General features: G+C 39.0%; 2 protein-coding genes across 20 annotated transcripts in view; both read right to left on the bottom strand.

Moving 5' to 3' along the window:
• The window catches only part of svilc (supervillin c), a 31,497-nt gene extending 24,009 nt beyond the window's left edge, over positions 1-7,488 (bottom strand). For 8 of the 10 annotated variants that reach the window (XM_035952136.2, XM_023278745.3, XM_023278744.3 and 5 more), the window contains exons 1-5: positions 7,094-7,488; positions 4,619-4,762; positions 4,347-4,508; positions 3,914-3,948; positions 124-185 (exon numbers count right to left, since the gene is read on the bottom strand). In XM_035952136.2, coding sequence (XP_035808029.2) covers positions 124-185; positions 3,914-3,948; positions 4,347-4,508; positions 4,619-4,762; positions 7,094-7,350 — 660 coding nt within the window. In that variant the 5' untranslated portion in view covers positions 7,351-7,488. The remainder of the gene's footprint in view (positions 1-123; positions 186-3,913; positions 3,949-4,346; positions 4,509-4,618; positions 4,763-7,093) is intronic. The other 2 variants (XM_023278750.3, XM_023278751.3) reach the window with 2 other exon arrangements.
• Positions 7,439-22,959, bottom strand: cdk21 (cyclin-dependent kinase 21). 10 transcript variants are annotated; one of them, XM_055004973.1, is made up of 9 exons: positions 22,784-22,959; positions 19,631-19,897; positions 18,005-18,137; positions 17,749-17,916; positions 17,464-17,573; positions 16,188-16,238; positions 15,760-15,917; positions 11,348-11,442; positions 7,439-7,582 (listed from the first exon to the last, which is right to left on the bottom strand). In XM_055004973.1, exons 2-9 carry the CDS (start codon positions 19,870-19,872, stop codon positions 7,469-7,471), a joined length of 1,071 nt encoding a protein of 356 aa, XP_054860948.1. In that variant the 5' UTR covers positions 19,873-19,897; positions 22,784-22,959; the 3' UTR covers positions 7,439-7,468. The 10 variants fall into 10 exon arrangements, 6 of the variants coding, with proteins under 6 accessions (XP_054860948.1, XP_054860947.1, XP_054860949.1 ...); XM_055004972.1 differs by lacking the exon at positions 22,784-22,959 and adding an exon at positions 20,130-22,754; XR_008599636.1 differs by lacking the exon at positions 22,784-22,959 and having other exon boundaries at positions 11,348-11,454; positions 15,760-15,892; positions 19,631-22,765.
• Between the last annotated feature and the right edge of the window lie 114 nt (positions 22,960-23,073).

Here is a 23,073-nt window from a genome sequence, read left to right as displayed (position 1 = left end):
TCAGCAGCTCATCACCAGGCTCTGATATTAGCATTTAGCTGTAAACTTCAACACTTTAAGGACCCTATGTGTTCTAACTGGTGAAGATGTGACATCCCAGAAGAAGTAGGTCATGAGACTTACCTTAAACAAAGACATCTTGGCTGCGACGCTCATTTTGGCTCTGTCATCTGTTTTCACATCGGCTGTGAAGATAAAAAGACAAACCATTATGTCAAAAACACTTGAAAACTTCATCACACACCTCAGACAGTCAGCAGAAGGAAAGAAAAGTGGTGCTGGTGATAAAACAGGCACTAAAATATCAACATAGGTGTAATTTCCGGTGACATTTCTCAACAGAACTGTGCTGGAGTACAGTGTTGTACTGATACTTAGTCAGCTTCTGCTGCTTTATCTGACAGCTACTAATTATTTTAAAATGAAACCAACTTTTTAGCCTTTGTGTCACCTAATTTTAGAGGTCTGTACTGCAAAACAAGTTCAACTTATCCAGATTATATTTTTATTACCTGGTTTTACTAAACAGAACCACATAGTTGAGAATCAATTTGCTCGGTCAACTCAGTATTTCTAAATCTAACTTGGTTATTTCATCAAGGAAAATATGTTTTGGTTTGTGTTATTGTGACATGCAGCTACATATGGTTAACCCTTAGATGCATGAGTAGGTCAGAAATGCCCCAGTGAAGTTGTTTTCTTGCAATATCTTTGTAATGAAAAGTTTTTAGCATTTCATATTCCAGCTATTCCTAAAAAAAAACATGTATTTGATCTCATTCCATTTAAATTTTTAAGGTACCTTTTGTACTTTTAAAGAAATTGTAATATTTGTATTACTACCCGGGGGCTGCACAGTGGCGTAGTGGTTAGCACTTTCGCCTTGCAGCAAGAAGATCCCTGGTTCGCGTCCCGGCTTTCCCGGGATCTTTCTGCATGGAGTTTGCATGTTCTCCCTGTGCATGCGTGGGTTCTCTCCGGGTACTCCGGCTTCCTCCCACAGTCCAAAAATATGCTGAGGTTAATTGATTATTCTAAATTGCCCGTAGGTGTGAATGTGAGAGTGATTGTTTGTCTTTGTATGTAGCCCTGCGACAGACTGGCGACCTGTCTAGGGTGTCCCCTGCCTTCACCTGAGTCAGCTGGGATAGACTCCAGCACCCCCCCGCGACCCTAGTGAGGATTAAGCGGTGTATAGATAATGGATGGATGGATGGATGGTATTACTACCCCAAGCTCTTTATCACTGATAATATCATACAAGAGGTGATGCAGTACACAAACTCAGAGGGAGACTAGGAATAGCTGGAGGAAAAGAGTGGAAAAATGTCTACAAAATGGATGTTCTTCTATTTTTATTCTGCGTAATATTCTTCAAAATGTTCAAAATGTTCAAAATCTGGTATAAAGTGAAAAATAAACATATTTCAAACATGAAACCATTCTTGTGTGGACAAAAATATAATCCAAACAATAATACACATTATTATTCTTAACCAAAATGACAAAAATGGCATAAAACACTTTGATTCTTATAGAGGTAATTTTTGACCCACTTATGGAAGAGTGTAGGTTCCAATCACTCATGCATCTAAGGGTTAAAAAAAAATATCACTGGCTGACTTGTGTGTTATCATTTTTTATGTTAATGTGTGCTCAAAAATGGGACTTTTCATGATGGCTTCACTTGTTTTTTATATTAACAGTCACCCATATTAAGAGATTATTTGATCTACTTGTACAATTTTGCTGATGCTGAATAGATGTCATGATGAGAAATAACAGAGAATATGTCAAGGTTTTATCTTTAATATTTTCTGAGATATTGTTCAAATGGCTTCAAATTTCAACGTGCAAAAAAATCATGCTGAAAGTTGGTTGACGAGCAATTGTAAAAAAATAAATAAATAAAAATAATATATATATATATATATATATATATATATATATATATATATATATATATATATATATATATATATATATATATATATATATATATATATATATATGGAATGCATTTGATATGTTCAGTTAAAATTTCACATACATCTTAATAAATATCCATATTTCGTGCTATAAAAATTTCAAGCAAATCACTTCTGAAAATTGGTGATTTTAGATGGAAGGGCCCAGCTACGCTTGCATTCACCTAAAAAAGGACGATGCTGGTACTGTAAAGTAAAATTTCTAAAGGTCTACAGTTGCCTTCTCCCAGAAGAACAAACTGTAAACTTAAAAATACGAGAAATTTTACAGCCGCTGTAGCCAAAGTAAGGAAACCTTATAAAAATCACCATCATTAAGGCAAAAGTAAATCTGACTAATTACAAAAGAGTGTGGTCCACTAAATTGACATGTTGCTTAGATGCAGAACATTCTACAATCCTAAAATTTCATTTAACAGATACTTTTATCCAAAGCAACGTACATCTGAGAGTAGATACAACACAAGCAAGGATCTAGTCTGGAGAAAACAAGCTGGAGCTATAGAGCTGTAAAACAAGTTCAAGTGTGATAATAGGACCAGACAGTGCAGACGTAAAAGGATTTTTGTTGTTGTTTTTTTCTTATTCTTATGGCATGTAAGAAAATTATTGCCTCATTCATTCAGCTGCAGCCCTGGTGGTAACAGTCTTAGGAGCGACTAAAGAACAAATGTAAAAACAGAACTCAAACTGGTAAAGTAGGGTCCTGCAGATCTTATAAGTCAGTTTTATCAGTACCTGTTTTAGGACTATATCATTAGAGTGGCCTGTAAAAAAAAAAATCAAACTGCTTCATGTGAAAAAAAGATAAAGCAAGGACGACTGAAATTCTCTCCACAGACAATCTATTTCTCTCACATTTATGACCTTCAAGGAAAGAAAAGGGTTCAGACAGAATCTGAAAAAATGTCCCTTAAGAGATCCTCTCACTATCTGCACACCGAGCTCCATGGCATCTTCTAGAAATACTGATACCATTTTCAGTGAGAACTAATTGTTCAATAGGTGGTGTTTTGATATAACCTGATCGTAGCTGTAAAAACTCAGAATTAAACCTAAAGTTTATATACATTGTTTGCATTGATGGTTTATATACATTTTGCAGATGCTAAATGAGGACTTTTACTTGTAAGAAAATATATTTACATTATTACACTGTTGCTTTTATTTACGTAAATGACTTGAGTCCTTCCACCACAAGGAAGCAGTTATAAAGAATAATTTCAATTTCATACAGCCTGAAATTCATAGTTGAAATGTCCAAACAGCAATAAAATCCACTTGCTCCTGCTTTAACAGCGGCGTAAATTCTCAGTAAGTGTATCTTTGCAGAGACCTGCTTGTAATCTTTTTACAGCGGGGACTTGCTCCTTGGCCCTAGACATAAATCTGTCATCGCTGCAGAGATTAAACATCGTGAGTCCTAAAAATACAACCTGGTTTATTTCCTGAGCTATTAACTGAATTTATGCAGGCCACTGCACATATTTGTTTCTTTTGTCGCTTTTTAACAGCTCATGTAAAATAATTCAGATACTTTTCCTATCTGAAAAGAATCTGAATTTTTGTCACATGACTGTTGGCCTCAGTTGAGTTATTTATGGTTTGTCAGTTACACCACGGAGTGTAGAATTTTTTTGTTTTTACAGGAATGGACAAATTCAAACTGTAATTTTTTGGCAATTTTTTAAATGACACAAGAGATTGTGACTAAATTTCACAATTTCAAGTTTAGATTTGGCTAATTCTCCCAATGGAACTACATATTAAGCTTGAAAATTCTACTATTTTTTCCTCTCTTCACAGTTTCTGGCTCTGAAAAATTGAATAATCATGGCAGTGATGAATAATTTTTTGTGTGTTGCTGTTTAAAATGTACAAGTTTAACAGAGAAAAGGGTGAATCCATGCAGAAGGCATCTTTACCTTTACCGTTCTCCTCTTCCTCTGCATCCAAGAGCCTAGAGAAGAGAGAAAAAGGCAAAATATGAGGTGAAATATGAACAGGAAGGCGACTTTAATCCCCAGCTCCAGCGTTCTCTTTGGGATCCTGCTTCAAATTTTACAATGCCCATCTTTGTGCAGTCGAGATACTGCGTCATATTTGCATGTCCTCTGAACGTCATGACACACTCATGCAAAACACACAAGCTGCTGCTGTTGCCACTCCTCAGCTGAAGGTGTTTTTGTTAGTGAGGACTGAATATCAAACTATTATCAGCAAATAATTCAAGTTTAGGTGGTAGTTTTAGTGTCGTATCATGAGGAAAAATTATTTTCTTCCAGAAATTAAAAAAACCTGAGTGGGTTTGTGAGTTTTGTTGTCAGAAGCACTGCAAACTCAGCAGACCTCCCCTACCCGCTGCTCTCCTCCATCTCATAGGCTGTGATCGGCTGCGTCCTGAAGCGTTCGCCGCTCTTGCGACTGCCGCCCGACCCGCCTGGGAGGTAGCGCCGGGTGCGTCGCCGGCCGCCCTCGAGGCCCGGCTTCACGGCCAGGTCCAAGGAGGATGTGGGGCAGCTGGTGTCCACAAACACAGAGCAGAAGAAAGGGGAAGAAGATGCTGAGACGAAGGCGGGTACAGTCACAGAGGTAACACAGTCTGGATCACACCATGCAGGCCACCCTACGCTTTCTCGGCTCCGCTCTCCGTCTGCTGCAGGAGGGCGCTTCTCAACTGGCCCACCGACACCCGAGTGCGGAGCTGCGGGGCGTCGAGTCCGACCGCGTGACCCTCCCCACTCAGCATGCTGGCAGAGTCCTGGCAACCCTGCCTGGAGTGAGGGGGGAAGGAGGTGAGGATGCAGGAGTCGGGGATTGAGGGGTGAGGAGAAAGGCTCCAGAGATGTAGCTTTTATCGCTGAGAGTAAAAGGTGTGACCTCCGTTTGTTCAGTAACACCAGCACGCCGAGTACCGACCGAGAGGAGAATCAGACTGGCTTTAAAACTCCCTGCTGGGACCCACTGATTTAGACCTCTCAGTTTTAATTAGCAACAAAGGCCGCAGAGCAACTGGTCAAGTCAAGGATCTGGTGCTGCTGGAAGGTCGCTGAAGAGGAGAATGGGTAGTTTTTTTTGGTGGAAGAATTGTCTGCTTGAAGGGATTTACACTGTAACCTCAAGATAAGCTTTCTTCTGTCAATTATAAATACATATGTGCATTTATTAATAGTTTAAATACATTCCCTTAATGATTATATCATTATTGAACTATTTTTTGGGAGTCTAAAATCAAAGTACAAGCCAATATGAAATCCAATTTGACCCACGTCTGCAGCTCTCCAAGAACAATCACAAATATAAAGACATAAACACAGATTATACATAGTGCATGCATTTATATATATAGACACAATATGTAAGGTTTGACGTCTGTCTGCAGTTGATGATTTAACCCATAGAAATTCATATGTGTTTCAAAGTTACACATTTCTAAGTTGTTTTTCATGAAAACATAACCCCTTCCTTCAGTAAATAGCGATTAATCAGCCGAGATGCACCGTTGCTCCACCCAGAATGTCTTTCTTTGGTCTCCCTGCAGATAGAGCACACCACCTACAACTTTGCTCAGACATTGTAAATCTACTCTATTCTGCACAATGGCAAGCTATAATAGTGGTGTAAGTCATCTAGGGCTGCGGCTGACCATGATTTTTAGTGTTGCTCATTTTCTAGGTTTTTTTTTTTTTTTTTTTTTTTAGATGTTTGGTCTGCAAAATGTCAGAAAATTGTGAAAAATGTCAATCAGTGTTTCACAAAGCCAAAACATGGCATTGTCACAGAGGAGGAAAGACTAAAGAGAATACATCCCAATTTAAGAAGCTGGAATCAGAGAATTTTGACTTCTTCCATGTGTCTCCTCTCTGCTCTATGTAAACAGAGTTCAGTCGAAAAGTAGCTGAATTATTGTTACACAGTTCTTTGTTGCACCTGAGTCACTACTGGCTTCTCAGTTGGGTTGAGGAGCACAGAATTTTTTTGTTTATATACAGAATCTGGTTACTGAAAATTTGTATTTCATGAATATTTACATGAGACATGCAGAATAAAGCGATTTTAAAGCAATGTGACAATTTCGACAAGCGAGTTTTGAAGATGTTTGAGGCCAAATACAATGACCTCAGTCTTGTCTGAATTTAGTAGTTGAAAATTACAGGTCATCCAGGTCTTTATGTCCTTAAGACAATCTTACAGTCTGGCTAGCTGATTAGTTTCATCTGGCTTCATAGATAAATACAACTGAGTATCGTCAGCGTAACAATGGAAATTAATACAGTGCTTCCTAATACTATTGCCTAAAGGAAGCATGTATAATGTGAACAGTATTGGTCCTAAGACAGAGCCTGAGGAACTCCATGGTTAACCTCAGTATGCTCAGAAGAGTCATTGTTGACATGCACAAACTGGAACTGATAAGTAGGATTTAAACCAGTCCAGTGCTGTCCTTTTAATGCCAATAGAATGTTTTAGTTGCTGGAATAAAAGTTTGGGGTTGATGGTGTCAAATGCTGCACTAAGGTCCAACAAAACAAGTATAGAGACCAGTCCATTATCTGACGCTATGAGAAGGTCATTACTAACTTCCACCAGAGCTGTTTCTGTGCTATGATGCACTCTGAAGCCTGACTGAAACTCTTCAAACAAGCTATTCAATTGTAAATGTTCACATAGTTGATTTGCAACTGTTCTCTCCAGAATTTTAGAGAGAAATGGGAGGTTGGATATTTTAGGACAGAACTTTCTGCATGTATTGATGTCAAGGACAAAAAGTTTGAAACATATACGTACATCTGTATTGATGTTTGGACAAATTAAATGTAGCTGCTCGCCTGCACATCCATGCAACAAGATATACAGACATCTTCACTTCAGAATGACCCAATAACTTCTCTGTTTGCTGTTGGTTTCAGCAACAAACTACAATTAGTTGTTGATAAGGTTTATCGTTTGTGTGGCTTTTACAGTTTGAACTGATCTTTATAGAGATTTTATGCCCTTGTGCACCAAGACGTTGTTGTGCTTCCAGAGATAAATCACTGAATGTTGCTTTATTTAGGTAATAATAAGTGGCAACGTTTGCAGAGTGCATATTTTTTGCGACTCACCTCATCATGTAGTTGGACTCTGCAGCAGTGTCTCCCTCCAGTCCGTTCGTAAGCTCCCGTGTTCTGCCGTTCACTCGTTCACTGAGGCCATCCGAATGGGTTTGGGTCGTCGGTTCATAGAGCTCTTTCTCGTCCCTCCTCACCCACTTTGAAGGAAGCTCCTCTATAGTTCCGTAGCGTTCGGCCAGTTCCCGCCTCCTCTCGGCCTTGTAGCGGGCAATCCGCTCTGATCTGGGCTCCAGAACCGGGTTCTCCATGTTCCTCACAAGGATTCAGAGGATTCTCCTCAAGTAACTACAAAGCATTTAGGAGCAAAAAGCAGACGGGACGTTCTTTCTCCACTTTCCAGCAAAGGAAAAACAAGGGAGCCAAACTTTAATCCGGTAAAATTCTGATTCCATCGGACCTAAAGGCTTCTTGGCTTGCACATAGATTCCACTTATCAGGAGCTGGAAACCGGTCTGCTCCACGATGAGCGAGATGTTCCTCCTGAAACATGAAGAAACAAAATCAAACAGGTGAGGAAATAAGCAAATTCATGCCATGATTTTGCTCTTCAGTCTCTTCCTCGAAAGATCCACGACAACACAGATAAGCTGCTGCTTTCATTATAAATTAAACATTTTTTCTAAAAGCACAACCTTCATCTAAGTCCACCTTCTTTCCTTGTGCTCAGGTCCATGTAAGGTGACCTGCTCAGGCCTGCAGGAATCTCCCCTTGCACTGAAACTCAACACCACAGCTCAGCTCCTCTCTGGCTCCAGGCCTCCATTGCTCTGACTCTGCAGACCTGTTGGTCTTTTATGCAAAACTGCAAGTAACTGAAGCTTAACGTGACAGTTTTCTTCTTCACACACACAAAAAAACAAAACACTGACCAAGACTTTCAGAATAACTTTTTGCTCTGGGTGGCACTAAGATCCGTCTTTGCATTCGTCATACAGACATCGTGGAGGCTTTTTAACTCATTAGTCATGCTGCCTCATGTTGTGGCAACGACTGCAAGACAAGAAGTTAAGTAACGCTTCACCTGAATTCAGAGTATCTCCTGAAGGCTAAATATAAATTAAATTGCACCCAAACGATATAAGTTTATTGATGTTCCCTAAATGCCTCGCAAGCAGGCTGCAGTCGAAGCTAACTAGTTAGTTGTGCACAGCAAAGGTTCTAGTCAGGACTTTCATAAAAAGTGAAATAAGGTGTTTTAATGTCAGATTTACCTATTTAGACTTTAATTGTTAAAATTAACAAATTCTGAGTCATTTTTAACAAGGTCTGATTAGTTTTGGATAGGTTTTTGTCATTTCGGGCAACAATAGAAGCAAGCTAGGTGGCTGTGCACAGAGAAGCTTCTAGTCTCCATCAGTTACTGCAGCTCAGACAGATGTGGGGCCAAAAAATCACTTTGAAAAGAGTGAAATAAAGTGTTCTATTGTCAGATTTACCTGAAGCCAGTTGATTTTATCTGAACTGTTTTCTAGGAGTAAAGAATTTTAAATGATAACATCACAGTCGATCCTGTTCATTTAACTGGAAGAAGCCAAAATCAAGGTTGTGATTAATATGCCATTATAAGTGCCGCCCTACAGCTGATGTTAAGGTCCTTTTTTGCAACCAGATCTTCCTTTTCAATGTTTCTCTTCTGTTCCTCACTCATTTTGCTGTGCACAAGTGGAGCCTGCATGTCAAAAAACTCTTCCTCTTGTAAATAAAATTAAGAAAACTCCTGTATCCAAGAACCTTCAAATCATAGTAAATGATGTTCCATCAGACAGACTTCTCTAAAATGAAAACTGGGTCTTTTTGTGTGTGTGTCTGTGTGTGTGTGTGTGTGTGTGTGTGTGTGTGTGTGTGTGTGTGTGTGTGTGTGTGTGTGTGTGTGTGTGTGTGTGTGTGTGTGTGTGTGTGTGTGTGTGTGTGTGTGTGTGTGTCGAGCAGCAAAACTGTGCAGCATGATGTGTTTGAGTCAATTTGCCTTGCTGACTATTCCGCATGTGCACATCGGAGTGTCAGGCTGAAACAAAATATCATGCAAATGTTTTCCAACAAGCTGTACCACCCATTTTACTGTTGTGTCAAAACAGAGCATTTGATCTGACAAAAACACACACAAACTCTAACTGGCCGTGGTTCCACACTTGTTTAAACAGACATAGAATGACCTAATTACCCCAACTCTAAACAGGCCTAATGTGACCCGATTTGCATTTAAAAACAACAACTAACCATCTGACAAGTTCAGAAAGGAGTGTCTATGTGAGCTCACAAATGTGTACAAACATAAGTGTGTGTTTGCATGTGTGTCTGTGTGCTTTCCTAAACTGTGCATGTCAGCATTCCTGGTGCAGGAAGCACAATGGAGCCTGAACAAAGAGGCGTGAGCCACAGACTTAGTGCACCAGATGGATCTGCTGCAGGGCTCAGTGGTTCTGGTGGCACAAAGTAAAAGATTCTGTGTTTATTCCATCAGTTTCATTGTAGACGGAGTGAGCTGGATGCAGATATGACAGCAATAAAGTGTCCAAATATGCACAAATAAAGGCCCGAATCTGGCTTTAATCTCTAAGTAACTCCCAAAAGTCAAGTCATATCGAGTCACCTAAAGGCCACATTTGCAGCAGGAGGGTGTGGATCCAACTTTTCTATGCCACAGAGAGCTTTAATAAGCCAAACCAAAGATGCAGTGATCCCTGCATGAGACAACAAGCTCAAGGATTTCTGTTGTCACTTCGGAACACGTGTACATGTACACAGGAAAACTCACCTACTTGTGTAGACAGAGCAACACTCCGGCATCCCCAGCCTCCCTGACGCCACATTCATTTATGTTTTTGCTGTCAAAACATGAGTAAGGGTCGAGTGTAGCCGCACTTGTGTAAAGAGTGGAGGTCATGTGACAAGCTGGAGGATTGTCGATAGGAGGGGAGAATGCCATTGAGGCTCAACAGGGATCATGGGCTTCTAATCTAGCGACACTAGTTGACACCAAAGCTGGTGGATGAGAACACAGGAGTGATTCTCTACATCCTGCTGGAGATCTGAGCTTCAGCAGTGCTTCAATATTCGACTAAATGGGTCCAGAGGGTCAAATAAAAGGTCATTATTTGCAGATTTGAAGAAATAAATGCAAATCTTTCACTTATGACTCCTCTAACAGCACTTAGAGCACAATATTACAGACCTGAAGTGGATATATGTCAAGGATAATCGTTCATTTTCTATTGAACTGATATCATTTAAGAGTCCAAGCACAGAAATTTCAGATACTATAAAACAATATGCACTCAGTGTCCAGCAGTAGCATTGTGAACCAGATTAAAAGTCTGGCCAAGAATAAGCCTCCGACCAATTACACCTGCCCTGCTGGCTGAGCTATCTGCACTAAGGCCCCCCCACAGATCTCTATAATTCAAGGACAAATTCTCCAAAGCCTTTCCTGCGTGCCACCAACTGATAATAAATCATGAATGCAGATGGGTTTATGCAGCTCTGCATTGTCCAACAGCAGAGACAAGGACGTTTGAATTTGACATGAGCAGCTCCAGACTCTGCTAAGCCTTTAAAATGATGTTTGCATTGGAGGCATGTGGCTGGAGGGCTGAGAGGAAGGGCAGGTTTCTCAGGCAACCACCATAATCCACTCATCAGCTCCCAGTTGACTGGTCTGTTTATACATTGCACACATAAATTGTATTAACGTGGCCTATAAATATCCACGCAGAATATCCTAAAACTGGTGAGATTAGTTCAAATTCTGTCAGTTTATTTGTTCTTGAGTCACAAATTCCAATGTTTAAACTTCCATCGTGCTTGATAAGAAGTTATTTTAATCAATTTACAGTAATTTGTAGCAAATAAACGTGAAATATTGAAGTTCTACATGTATTTGGTCGGAAAATAATTTGAGTAAGATATCCCAACTTAAAGGAACTTCGTGCGTAAATTGTGCGTAAAACGCGTTTTGGCACCCGAAAACATTAAACTGTGCAAACGTCACCGAGTTTAGATTGTTTTGACACATTTCTACATTTTGCTTCCAAGGCTCACCAAGTGACTCAACATCCCAACCACACAGCCTCAACTTCAACAGGTCGCACAGAACACCAACAGGTGACGGAGCGTAAAAAGCGATAAAATATTCAGAAGTCGCCCCAAGGGGTCGTCTGGTTGCGATTTCAGCTCCAAGCCGCTGCTAAGTTGAATGTTTTTGTGTTTTTTTTTAGAGACATAGTTAAGTATTACAGGTGTACTTACCGGCACCGAGCGCCGTGTGTCCTCCTCAGCCCGGCAGTCCCTCTCCACTGATCCTGCACCGCCGTGCGTCGCTCCAAATGTAGTCAGAGTCGCAGCTGCGGACGGTTCTCCGTATTAAGGGGGGAAGAGTATAAATAGATGAGCAAACCGAGGGACGCCCCTTTGCACTGTACACGAGGCGGCCGTGAATATGTCAGCAGACACACGCTCCTCCAGTGCACCTCTGTGTTGTTCTGGTCATTGTTGAGGCGGTTAATGGAGACTCTGAAGCTTCCAAAGTCGCTTCATGTCAGCTGATGATTTAACTGATTGCAAATTTGTTAATTTGCACCTCAGAAGTTTAAAAAAAAAAGAAAGAAAGAAACTTACTCAAACCCAAACTGATGACCTCAAAGTGACAGTGCTTAGATCTAGCTTTAAGCCTTCAAATATTCTAGTTTACGTCGTGCTCACGTGATGCACATTCATGAATTAGGCTCATTAAAGCCAAACAAAGCAGCTGAATGTGAATATTTGACATTGAACACTGCAGTTTCTTCATATCAGAGCTGCTTTGTATACTCTGCAGTGCACTCTTCCAAAAATCATACAGACGACAGACATGTACATGAAAAGGAAATATATAAAATCACAATAATATTTACTTATCATGTCTGTTAAGGATCAATTACTGAACAATATTACTTGAAATTACTTCCAAATGTCAGTTTTTGTTTGTCTGTTGTGCACACTTAGTAAGCCTTGTAAAAACTATACAACTAAATAAAAACTAAATATACTGAAGACAAGCTTATTCACAATGAAATTCACTTCATGTGTCTTGTATGGATCAAATTCCTGAAATGTAAAATAACATTACTTCAAAATTACTTCTGAACATCATTCTGCTGTGAAAACTTGTACAACATACAATATATCCATAAATTATAAATAAGCTACATTAAATACATGCTAATTCATGATAGACTTTACTCATTGTGTCCATTAATAGTTGACTGCTAATTGAAATGTAAAACTTTACATGTAACTGTGTCTGCTGTGCACTCTTACAAAACTCTATTTATATAAAAATGGAAATGAAAATACATTAACTATGTATTTACATATAATATTATCCAATTGTGTACATTAAGGATCAATTAATGACTAAAATGTAAAATAAATTAACACTGCTTTAAAATTACTTCTAAATGTCACCTTGTTTCCTTGCTGAGTAAATTTATAAACACTTATACAATACAAACACACAAATGAAAAAAAAGAGAATAAATACAAGCTTGCAAAGGTCAATTACTGTGAAATTTAAAATAACTTCACAATATTACTTTAAAATCGCTCACTTTCTGATATGAACACTTACAAGAACTCTTCTACAATACACATAGAAATGAAAATGAAATATAAATATGTTGAATAAAAGCTTATTCATAATTGCATTTACTTGTCGTGTCCATTAAGGGTCAATTTCTAACTGGAATTCAAAATGACTAATAATAAGTTTAAAATTACTTCTAAATGCCACTTTTGTTATTGTGCTGTCCACACATACACAACTCTCAGCTGCTTTTTAATTGCATCTGCTCATTTTTAATATTTTTATTAGTTGACGACATTTGCCTATATTTTTATTGTCATGTTATTTGTGCACCTAAATATTTTCTTACTCAGCTATACTTTAAATGAGGCCCTCAGACCTTAATATATTCAGTCTGAATAACAGTTGAATGAATAAATGTTATGTAATTTTAAGTGCATTGACCCTTTAAGTGGGAATCTGTAGACCCATGATTAATTTCACTTTTCACTTAATAACTAGTGAAGTGAGGATCCACTGCAATTAGTTCGCCCTTCTTGATGTGAGAAATGCTCCAACAGCGCCCTCTTTCAATCACACTGCGGAATTACAAATAGACATTTCATAGCTGTTAATGCAGTAACAATTTAGGGATTGTACCAAATGCAGACAGATGTGGGAGAAAGTTATTTATGGAAATGCTTCTTGAATGAACAGTGCAACTCATGTAGAAAAAAAATCTTACAATCTGTCGATACAAACATAAATACAGGTGCAATCTGCACTGATTGCACCATAAATATCCTCACAAAAATATCCAAAATAAAGCGTTACATTTCCTCTGATGTAAGGAACAAAAAAATCTTTAGTGAAATAGAAACATCAACCTAAACATGTTCATAATATTCTTGTAAGTGAAAAATAGAAAAGCTGAATCCCTATTTTTGATAGTAACACTCAACAATAACAAAGTTGCATCACATTTTGTGGAAATAAACAACATACTTCTAAATCTAAATGGGGAAAAAAAACAGAATAATGTTCCTGTGTTCACATGGAGGCAAATAAAATTCAGAAATTACAACTGAGTAAATAAAACTGGAGGAGGAAAATCCATCAAAAATGCCTCATGTTTTGGAATTTTATCAAAATACATGTTAGGCTTTGGCCATAAGATCCACGTTTTGCATGTCAGGCACAGCATGTTCCTTATTTAGTGACGTTCAAAAGCCTCAAAGCTGACCACAGTCTCTCATGATGCTGCTGATGTCTGTTTAAAAGCTCTAAAATAAACATGCAACGCTCTGAACAACATGGATTTCATGGCACAGATCTGGTTAATTTAGCCTGTATAGCCTGTAGATTCTGGAAGCTCAGAGCAGCAGCGGTTGATTTTTTCCTCCCTCCACTCCTCATTCAACTGAAATCTTGAGTGCTTCACAAAGAAAGGGTGGCTCAGGGCTTTGATGGCGGAGATACGACCGCTCGGTCTGAATGCCAAACATTGCTGCAGGTAAGGAGATGTCACACCTCATTAACATTTCTGAGAGAATTACTGCCTCTACCCACCGACACCACAGTCACAGCGCTGCTACTGGGATCCAAATTAATCTCAGTTAATCATTTGGTGTGAAAATTCTTAAACATTTACATCTTAATTCACCCGAATAGTCCTAAAACATCTAAATATAAGTTCTATTAATGCACAGCTGAGTTAGCGGTCAGCAGAAGAGATGCTCCAGTGTTTTTGAGGAGTAAAAGAAAAAAAAAAATCACAATATACAATAAAATCCCACACAATTAATAATAATCCGCCCAGATCTGTTAAATGTGGAGCTAAAAACATCTTTTTAATCATTTAAAACTTCTTACATGTTGAAAATTTGCATGCAATTAGAATTTATCTAACTACAGCAATTTATGGTACCTGAAAATCTTGTTATTTAGCAAGCTGTTGCAATATTTTGTAAGTTACTTTAATGGCTCGAGAAGTCATGTGTTCGTTATATGTAGTTGTGGGAAGCATCTGTGTGATGTCACTGCTGCAAATATATGTAAGCAGCAAACTAAACTTCAACACCTAGTAGTGTTTAGTTAAAACTTGGATTACATATATTACTGGTGAGATTCATTAATCTGAATTGTCACAGACTCTCTTTTTCATGGCAGTACGAACTGATGTGAAATTGTAGGAAAACATCAGAATAAAAGAGCTTTGTGAACACCTCCTTTAAGTAAAGGCACTGTGCTTGTTCAGTGATGTTTACCAACCAAATAAGCTGAAATGTGGAAAAACCCTGACGTTCAGACTCAGATAAAGCCTGTTTAACTTTAAAATCCTTTTTTTCATATAAGATAAATTGCCAATACTTCCAAATATCTGTAAAACTGTTATTATTTCCATCAAATTCGGCATTTTCAGGGCCATCACATGAATTGCAAACATAACAGAACAGGACATAACACATTCGCTGAACACATGCCTCACCCCCCTCCCCTCAGGACGTAGATACAGAAGATACAGACGAGCACGACTAGGCAAAAGCCAGATCCCATATGTTATAGCAACCCTTAATAAAAGGCCAAGGGGATCTGGCCAGAGGGAAAATTACATTTATATGTTGAACAGTGTTTTTGTAGAATGTGTGTTTTTTTTGGGTTTTTTGGTTTATTTTGTACTGTCCTGTCAATGTAAATCAAGAATATTCTCTTGGGGACAATTAAGTCTAAGTTTCCTGCTAATTATCAAATGTTAATACAGCATCACAGAGCTGCTAGCATGACTGTGGGCTCTTGTTACTTCATGAAATAAATTACTGATCAGTTGTCAAATTTATGTAACTAATTACCAGTGAGAGAACTTGTTTTATTAGTCTTACTGCGATTTTTTTTGTTTACTTTGTCCTTCAAATAGAGCATATCCAGTTCCGACTTTAAATTCTCGAAAGTACATTAATTTATTTTGTTTCCAAAAGTACCTGTGTCCAAAATCAGTCCCTATTTACTGCATTGTGCAATATAATTGTTTTGCTCTTTTACATTTTATTTTGGAGTCTTTATTTAAGTGGTTTTGAAATGAGAAAATATGAGAAAAAAACAGAAACTCAGATCTGCTCACAGACAGAAGGTCGTTCTCGTCTGGTTCCAGGTTTGGCAGCAGCTTGGTGTGGGAGCGTTTGGATCCCCAGCTGGGTGAGTATGAGATCGGGGTGTCTGCAGGCCAGTCTGTCTCGCTGGGCAAACCGATCACCCTGATGAACAGAAAACAAGAAGCCACTGAACAGCGGCAGTAATCCACAGAGGCCAAAATGTAAAAGCTGCTCTGAGGTTATACAGATAAATTAAATCTACAAGTAGGTCATAGACAGAGAGGCAAAATACACTAATTTACAGCTGGATAGCAAATTTCTCCCATTTTTCAAAGTTTTGCTCATTTGTTTTAGTGTTTGCAAGGAATAACTTTTGAAATATTAATAAAGAACATTATTTTGCGGCAAACCAGCATCACAATTTATCATAGATATAAAGAAAAACTAAAATACCCACTCGAAGATTTTTTGCAGCTGCTGCACCTCAGTGCATCCCTGAAACAAGGGTCTGTGGGATACAAGAAAAAGTAGTTTTTTTAAAGGGCACATTCACAAACAATAAGCCAAAGTGTTGTTCAATATTCTAAGAACAGCAATACTGAATTGGACAGGAACAAATAGCTGGGCAATCAGACTTTCAAAAATAAAATAAACAGACAGACAATATCAAATAAGCCTGTACTCAGGCTGCATTATACTGTATGCCAAATCACAGTAGTAAGTCTTAAATGTGGATTTACAAGTATCATGAGTGATGCACAGTTCTGTGGGAAAGAAAAACAGCCAAAACAAAACTTAAAATTATGATATTTTATTGAAATCATTTAATATTACTTTTCTTATTAAAAAAAAATCTAAACTTTTCAGTGCAACTAAGAAGCCATGATTGACTGAGCTGGAAACAAAAGTCATGTGACAAAAATTCTGAGAGTTTTCAGGTGAACTGCAGGCAGAGAAGATATGACAAGAGAGACTGAGAGGAAAATAGAATATAACTGATCAACAAAATAAAAGCAGCACGGCTCACAAATGGTGTACAGAGGAGTGAGTTGTTGGAAAGTTGTTGAAAAAATCATTCAGTATGGTGAAACATCTTTATAGGGTTGATGTACAGAGTCTTGTAAAAACATGCAGAATTTGTACAGGTTCTAAAAAATGAATACTACTTAAAATAGGCCTAGTTAAACAGCCTATTCACAGTATGTTGACCTCTCATTTTGTTCAGTATTGTTTGCACGTGTGGGCATTTGGAAAAATGCTGTACTGTAATATGTATTTATTTTTTTATAAATCAAATAAGCAAAGAATTTCAACTTTTTTTTGGCCTTTTTTGTGATTTATGGTATTACAACTTTGTTTCACAGCACAGAAGACATTTTTGAGTTGTCTCCACTTCTAGTCTTGGCTGTGATGTTTCCACAGAGGTGAAGGACTTCATATTAGTGAGAAAAATGAGTCCATAGCGATTAAAAACTGGAACAAAAAATGTTCAGAAACTGCTTGGAGACCTGTAAATCTCTTAATCAGAAAAAGCTGGCCTTAAGAAGAGCACTGAAAATGCCTGAATAACCAAACAGGTTTAGTAAATTTTGGTGCGCCCAACTTTTTTAATCTTATACAAAAGTCCCTCAACAGTTTCATCTCTATATATCCACAGCTGTACAGAAGGTTTAACCTCCAAACTCTAGCATCACATATTTCTTGCAGCTAAACACAGACTGAGGTGTCCTTACCTCAAGAGGAAGAGCTCAGCAAAGATGCAGCCGACGCTCCACATGTCCACCGAGGACATGTAAACAGAGTTCAGCAGCACTTCGGGAGCTCGATACCACAGTGTCACCACCTGAGCAGAGACAGGCAGAGAATATAGGAAATAAAGACACACAGGCGGGGGGGAAGCAGTGTCAAAAGAATATTTTCTACCACAGGCAAAGGAACAGTCTAAATGCAGTGCTGAGAATAGGAAAAATAGCTTATTGCAGTAACATTTAATAGCAAGTTCCTGTTGCCTCACTTACACCTGGAGTGAGAGCCATATTGAAGGTGTGGATCCGTGCAAGTCCGAAGTCTGCAATCTTGACCTCTCCACGGTTGCTGACCAGAATGTTTTCTGGTTTTAAGTCACGATGCAGCACCAGGTTTGTGTGTAGGAAGTCCAGACCTCGCAGCAGCTGCAGCATCACATCCTGGAAGCAGCACAGCAGCAGCAGCAGCAGTTATGATTTTATTTCAAGAGCTGTGACAGTAAAATAAAATCAGACCGCACGTTCGCACCCTAACTTGGTCACGGCTCAGTCCGGAGGCGGGAACCTTTGACAGGTAGGTGGACAGGTCCTGGTCAATGTATTCCAGCACCAGAGTGAGGTCCAAGCCCAAGCCCACTGGTATAGCAGACGCATCCAAGAGCCTGACAGGATGAAATGAAGAACTGATGGTTTGAATGTTCCAGATGTTTTTATGTTTTGTGTTCGTAAAAATTGACTGTGAATGTTTTTATGTTGCATCTGTAATCAATTTTTTTATTATTAAAGTTAAAATATTAAATGAAATAATAATATAAATGACAAAAAGCAAATTTGCATCATGTCAAAAGCTGGAATTCATTGAAATACACCACAAGTGAGTACACCTCTGTGCAATATTAATAAATGATTAAAAATTGCAATCAATAATTTTATTATTTCTAAGATGACAAGTAGAATTTTTGCTCGTAAGAACTATCAGAAATAAATACTTAAGAAATACTATATTGAAAATAGAGACCCCAAAGTAGAAACTCAGTGTAACTAAAGTAGTACACAAAATTGAGTACACCTGTAACCTGAAGAGTATTTCTGTAATGAACGTTCAAAAACAAATATTTCAGAAAGACTATATTGACAATACAGGTCCCAAAGCACAAGAAACTATGCAATAAAAGTGTAAACAACTATGAGCTGAATATACATGTCATTTTAAATCCGTCTAATCACATAACCATGGATATAGAATGAGTTGTCAACACCAACTTTCTCATTTTTGGACCTATGGGCTGTGTCTATCTGCATGTCTGCATCATGTCTTCACACAGAAATGAACTGACGGAAGAACTTTAACAATCTGCAACTTCACCACTAGAATGAAACATGGACACAGGAAGATCAGTGACCAACTTAAAATCAGTAGATGCACAATTGCAGCAGACATCAGGACATAAAGAACAAGCCATAGTACCACTAATCATTGCTGCAGTAGTGTACAATGACGCAACAGACAGTGTGTTACAATCTACCCTGTAAAAAACAGGCCGGCAAGTGCTTTAGATTTGGCCCAGTTGCTATCAATTGAAATTAGAGTTCCTGTGACAGCTCAAACAGTGTAAAGAATATTGAATAGCATCACCCTCAATGGACGGCATCAAGAAAAACAACCTTCCTTCCTGTTCTACACAGAATTGCAAGAACTAATTTTGCTAAAGGACATGAAAACAAACCTGATGAATACTGGTAACACATTCTTTGGTCAGATGAGATAAATTTGTTTAGTTGGAGTCCAGCATGTTTGGTGAGAACCTGATCAGGACTCCACAGTGAATGCATAGCTCTGACAGTGAAGCAGGGAAGTCGGAGTGTGATGACGTAGGTCCGCATGCAATATTTAGATGACACCACGAATTGTCCATGGATATACCAAAATACTGTCTCACAAGATGGTGCTCAGTCTACAGAAGCTTAGAAGAGATGCAATTACTGTAAGGTGCCAGTATTTTGATACATTTGGTGTTTAAATGACATGGAACAAAGGGTGTACTCACTGCCGTTGTAGCTGTTCATATTGAAGAGTAGCCATTCTTGAAGTGATAAAGTATAACAATGAGAAAACATCACATTACAGCTGTTAATTTTACTGAATTGGACCCACTTGACCACGTTGGGATGGTTGAAGTCCTCCATTTTCCGCAGCAGCGCCACCTCCCGGATCATGAAGGCAGGGATGCCGCTCTGCGAAGCTTCGCCGCGTATGTTGAACTTCTTGACCGCCAGGAGCCGCTGTCTCTCTCCGACCTCTCTGGCCTTGTACACTTTCCCGTAGCAGCCTTCTCCGACCTCCGCCAGCAGCTCGTAGCTCAGAGGCTTAGAGCTGGATTTCATTGTGCTCCACATTCAGGCTAAATTAACCCGAATTTAACTGAAAAAACAGCCAGATTAGCATAATAACCGTTAGCTAAGTCGTGCTCACCTGTTTAAGCTAGGCTAACAGGGAGCTAACTAACCAAACTCTCTAAATAAACTGGTTTACAGGTTAGCTAGAAGGTAATAAATCACCTGTGACAGCACAAAAACACAAACCATCTGTAATAACACCACTTTAATTAAGCTAACTTGCTTTCAATTTGAGTTTTGCTGTTTTTTATACTTACCTCAGACTGCTAGGAGCACCTCCACCACCAACCGCTCGCCGGCAAGGAAGTGCCTCCGCATAACTCTTGCCGTTGTCACAAAATTATGAGAAAAATCACACCCCTTTTTATTCAGCAACTAATCAGAAAGCTCAAATTTTACATTTTAATAAGCCCACTCCTTGTACACGTGTCCCCACTGTAGCGTTGTGACGTTCGCGAACGAGCCGATTCTTTTGAACGGCTCATAAACATGAACGATCGGAGCCGAGTCGCGGCTGGGGGAGAGCCGTTCTTTCCGTCGTTCTTTTTTGCCTATGCGTGTTTAAAGCAGACGCACACAAATTAACTCCTCCTTCGGTCTATGCATAGGGTCTATGCTCCCTGCCCCTCCGCTAGAGACAGAACACTTGAGGGGAGGGGCGCACGCGCAGGAGTGTTGCGCACGCATTCTTCACGTGAGTGCTCCAGTGCAGTGGGGAAAAAAAACCCTGCGTGCCTCTGTCATTGGTTAGGAGCGGAGCCATGACTCGTGCACGCTGCTGTCACGGTTAAAAAAACAAACACACGTGCACGAGTGCCTCTCTGTCTCAGTGCCAACATAGTAGCCGGTTGTTCGAACGAAGAAGACACACACACGTCTGAAAATGAGTCAGAGGAGAAGGAGCAGCATTTGGGGGCACTTTTCTCGCGAAGAAAACAGTAAGGCTAAATGCAGCATTTGTCAGAAAGTCATTTCATTCAAGTCTGGGTCAACAAATAATTTACACAGGCATTTGAAGACTCAACACCCAACAGTGCAGGTCACAGGTTTGAGAGCAGAGCCAGACTCAGACAACAGCAGTGACACTGATGTGTCCATTGCCTCCTCTGCCTCCACATCTGCATCTACAGCAGCCTCTGACCCCACTGGGCCCCCCACATTAGAGATGTGACGTTGGTGAACGAGTCAGTTGTTTGAACGGCTCTTTTAAGTGAACGATGAGAACCGGTTCACAGCTGCGAGTCGTTCGCATGTGGAAATTGCTAACACTTTCTTTACGTTTCACCTCAATGAGTCTGAGTTGTCCATGCTGCCTTCATGTTAACGACTCATGACATTTCCGAATTTGAGTTGTCCACAGCAGCTCCATTCACATGAACGCAGCTCTATATGCAGCTAACTTAGAGGAGTGTGAGCACCGCCCGAGTCCGAATGACTGGAGACTGGAGCGGAGCCACATTTACCGCTTTATCAGGGAGAAGGAGATATTAGTGATGGAAAAAAAAGAAAAAAATATATATTTTTCTGTATTGTTAAAATGTTCTTGTGTGGAACATTTTACAGTAAAGCTGTTTTGCATGGAAGTTATCCGGTAGTCTGCGTAGTTTTATTGTGCCACAAAATTTTTTAGGTGACTGAAAATTCAAAACAGTGATCTCACCGTCAAAGCATGGGGATATAGGCCAAATGAAATTCTAATCAGTATTTTAGAATAATTCCCACCAATAGAGTATATATTGGTGGGATGTGTAAGTTTGAAATATTGAGATCCATATTGTATCTTGTAACTGCTACCAGTGATTGTTTCCTGGATAAAAACGAGTTACCCCTGGTTGATTTCTAAAATAAATGAAGATAAGAACGAGCCAGTCTTTCGAACGGCTCTTTGAAAGGAACAGCTCCTCAAGATCCGGCTCCCTTCAAAGAGCCATAAATCCCATCTCTATCTCTTTGGTACAGCTTCTTCTGGGGTTCTCTGACAACAGCAACATCCAGCAGGTAACATTACGCTCGTGCGCCCTCTACTGGAGAAACCGCACAACAACAACACAACATTGCAACAATCACTGTCCACAGTACTCTTACACATCTAACCTGGAACAAGCCCTGGCATAACATCCAAAACAATAATACTAAATCTCAGTATACCACACTTTTAGTTCTGTTTATTTATTTTTATTTTACTAACACCCATTTGTTTTTAACCCCCTCACATGTGTTGTTGTAAACTTCTTCTTTCAAATAAATAAACGTCTAACCCTCTGGAAACCAGCGTTTGGACTGTTTTTGTGTTGCTCCTCACCTACAGACAGCTGTGGACTAAAGGCTATACTGTGACGTTTTTAGAGCGACATGCTCTACTATGATGTTTGTTGGGCGACACACTATACTATAGGCTTTTTTAATTGACATATAACTGTAAGGTTTTTTTGTTTTAGTTTTTTTTTTAGCAACATATAAGAATTCAAACAGCTTTAAAAGTTACTATACTTTTACTTGTGCAATGAAATTATTATTCTATGGCATTTTTTAGATGACATATTATACTCTGATGTTTTCTTGAATTACATACTATTTTGACAATATATTGCACTATGACATTTTTTGAACCACATATCATACATGACAATTTTAGGAAACATCCTATCATTTTGCACTTTTTGAACCACATAATAATCTATGTTTTGTTTTTTTTTTCTTGCCAACATGCTGTACTATGAACTACAGGCCATACTATGTTATTCTTGAGTAAAGTATACTATACTTTGACATTTTCTGAACTACATCCTATACTATGGTGTTATATACAGAGTGCTTTGGTTACATGTTGATTTATAATCTAGATTTTTTTTCTGTTTTGTTTTTTGATGGGATTACCACAGACCTGACCATGAACACTATTGACACCCACCTGAGGGAGACGCTGCCTAAGATCTCAAGGCTGCTTGGTTGTGGTCTTTCTGGCACGTACTCTTCCAAGATGAGCCGGGAAGTTAAACACTGATGGAATGACACCAGGTCTAAGCCGACAAACTTCCAATTCCTCCTCAACCCATAGACTCTGGGAAACCTACATGGAGTAAGAAAAGTAGACAGAGAAGTAATTAAGTCTGTACACAGCATATTAAAAAGAAATCATGCTAATAAATTAAGTACAAAGAACCGAATTCGCCAATATACTGGAGACCAGAGCTATTTAAT

The sequence above is a fragment of the Amphiprion ocellaris genome, chromosome 19 (genome assembly GCF_022539595.1).
Source record: "Amphiprion ocellaris isolate individual 3 ecotype Okinawa chromosome 19, ASM2253959v1, whole genome shotgun sequence".
Taxonomy (NCBI): domain Eukaryota; kingdom Metazoa; phylum Chordata; class Actinopteri; family Pomacentridae; genus Amphiprion; species Amphiprion ocellaris.
This window is presented reverse-complemented; position numbering and strand designations above follow the sequence as displayed.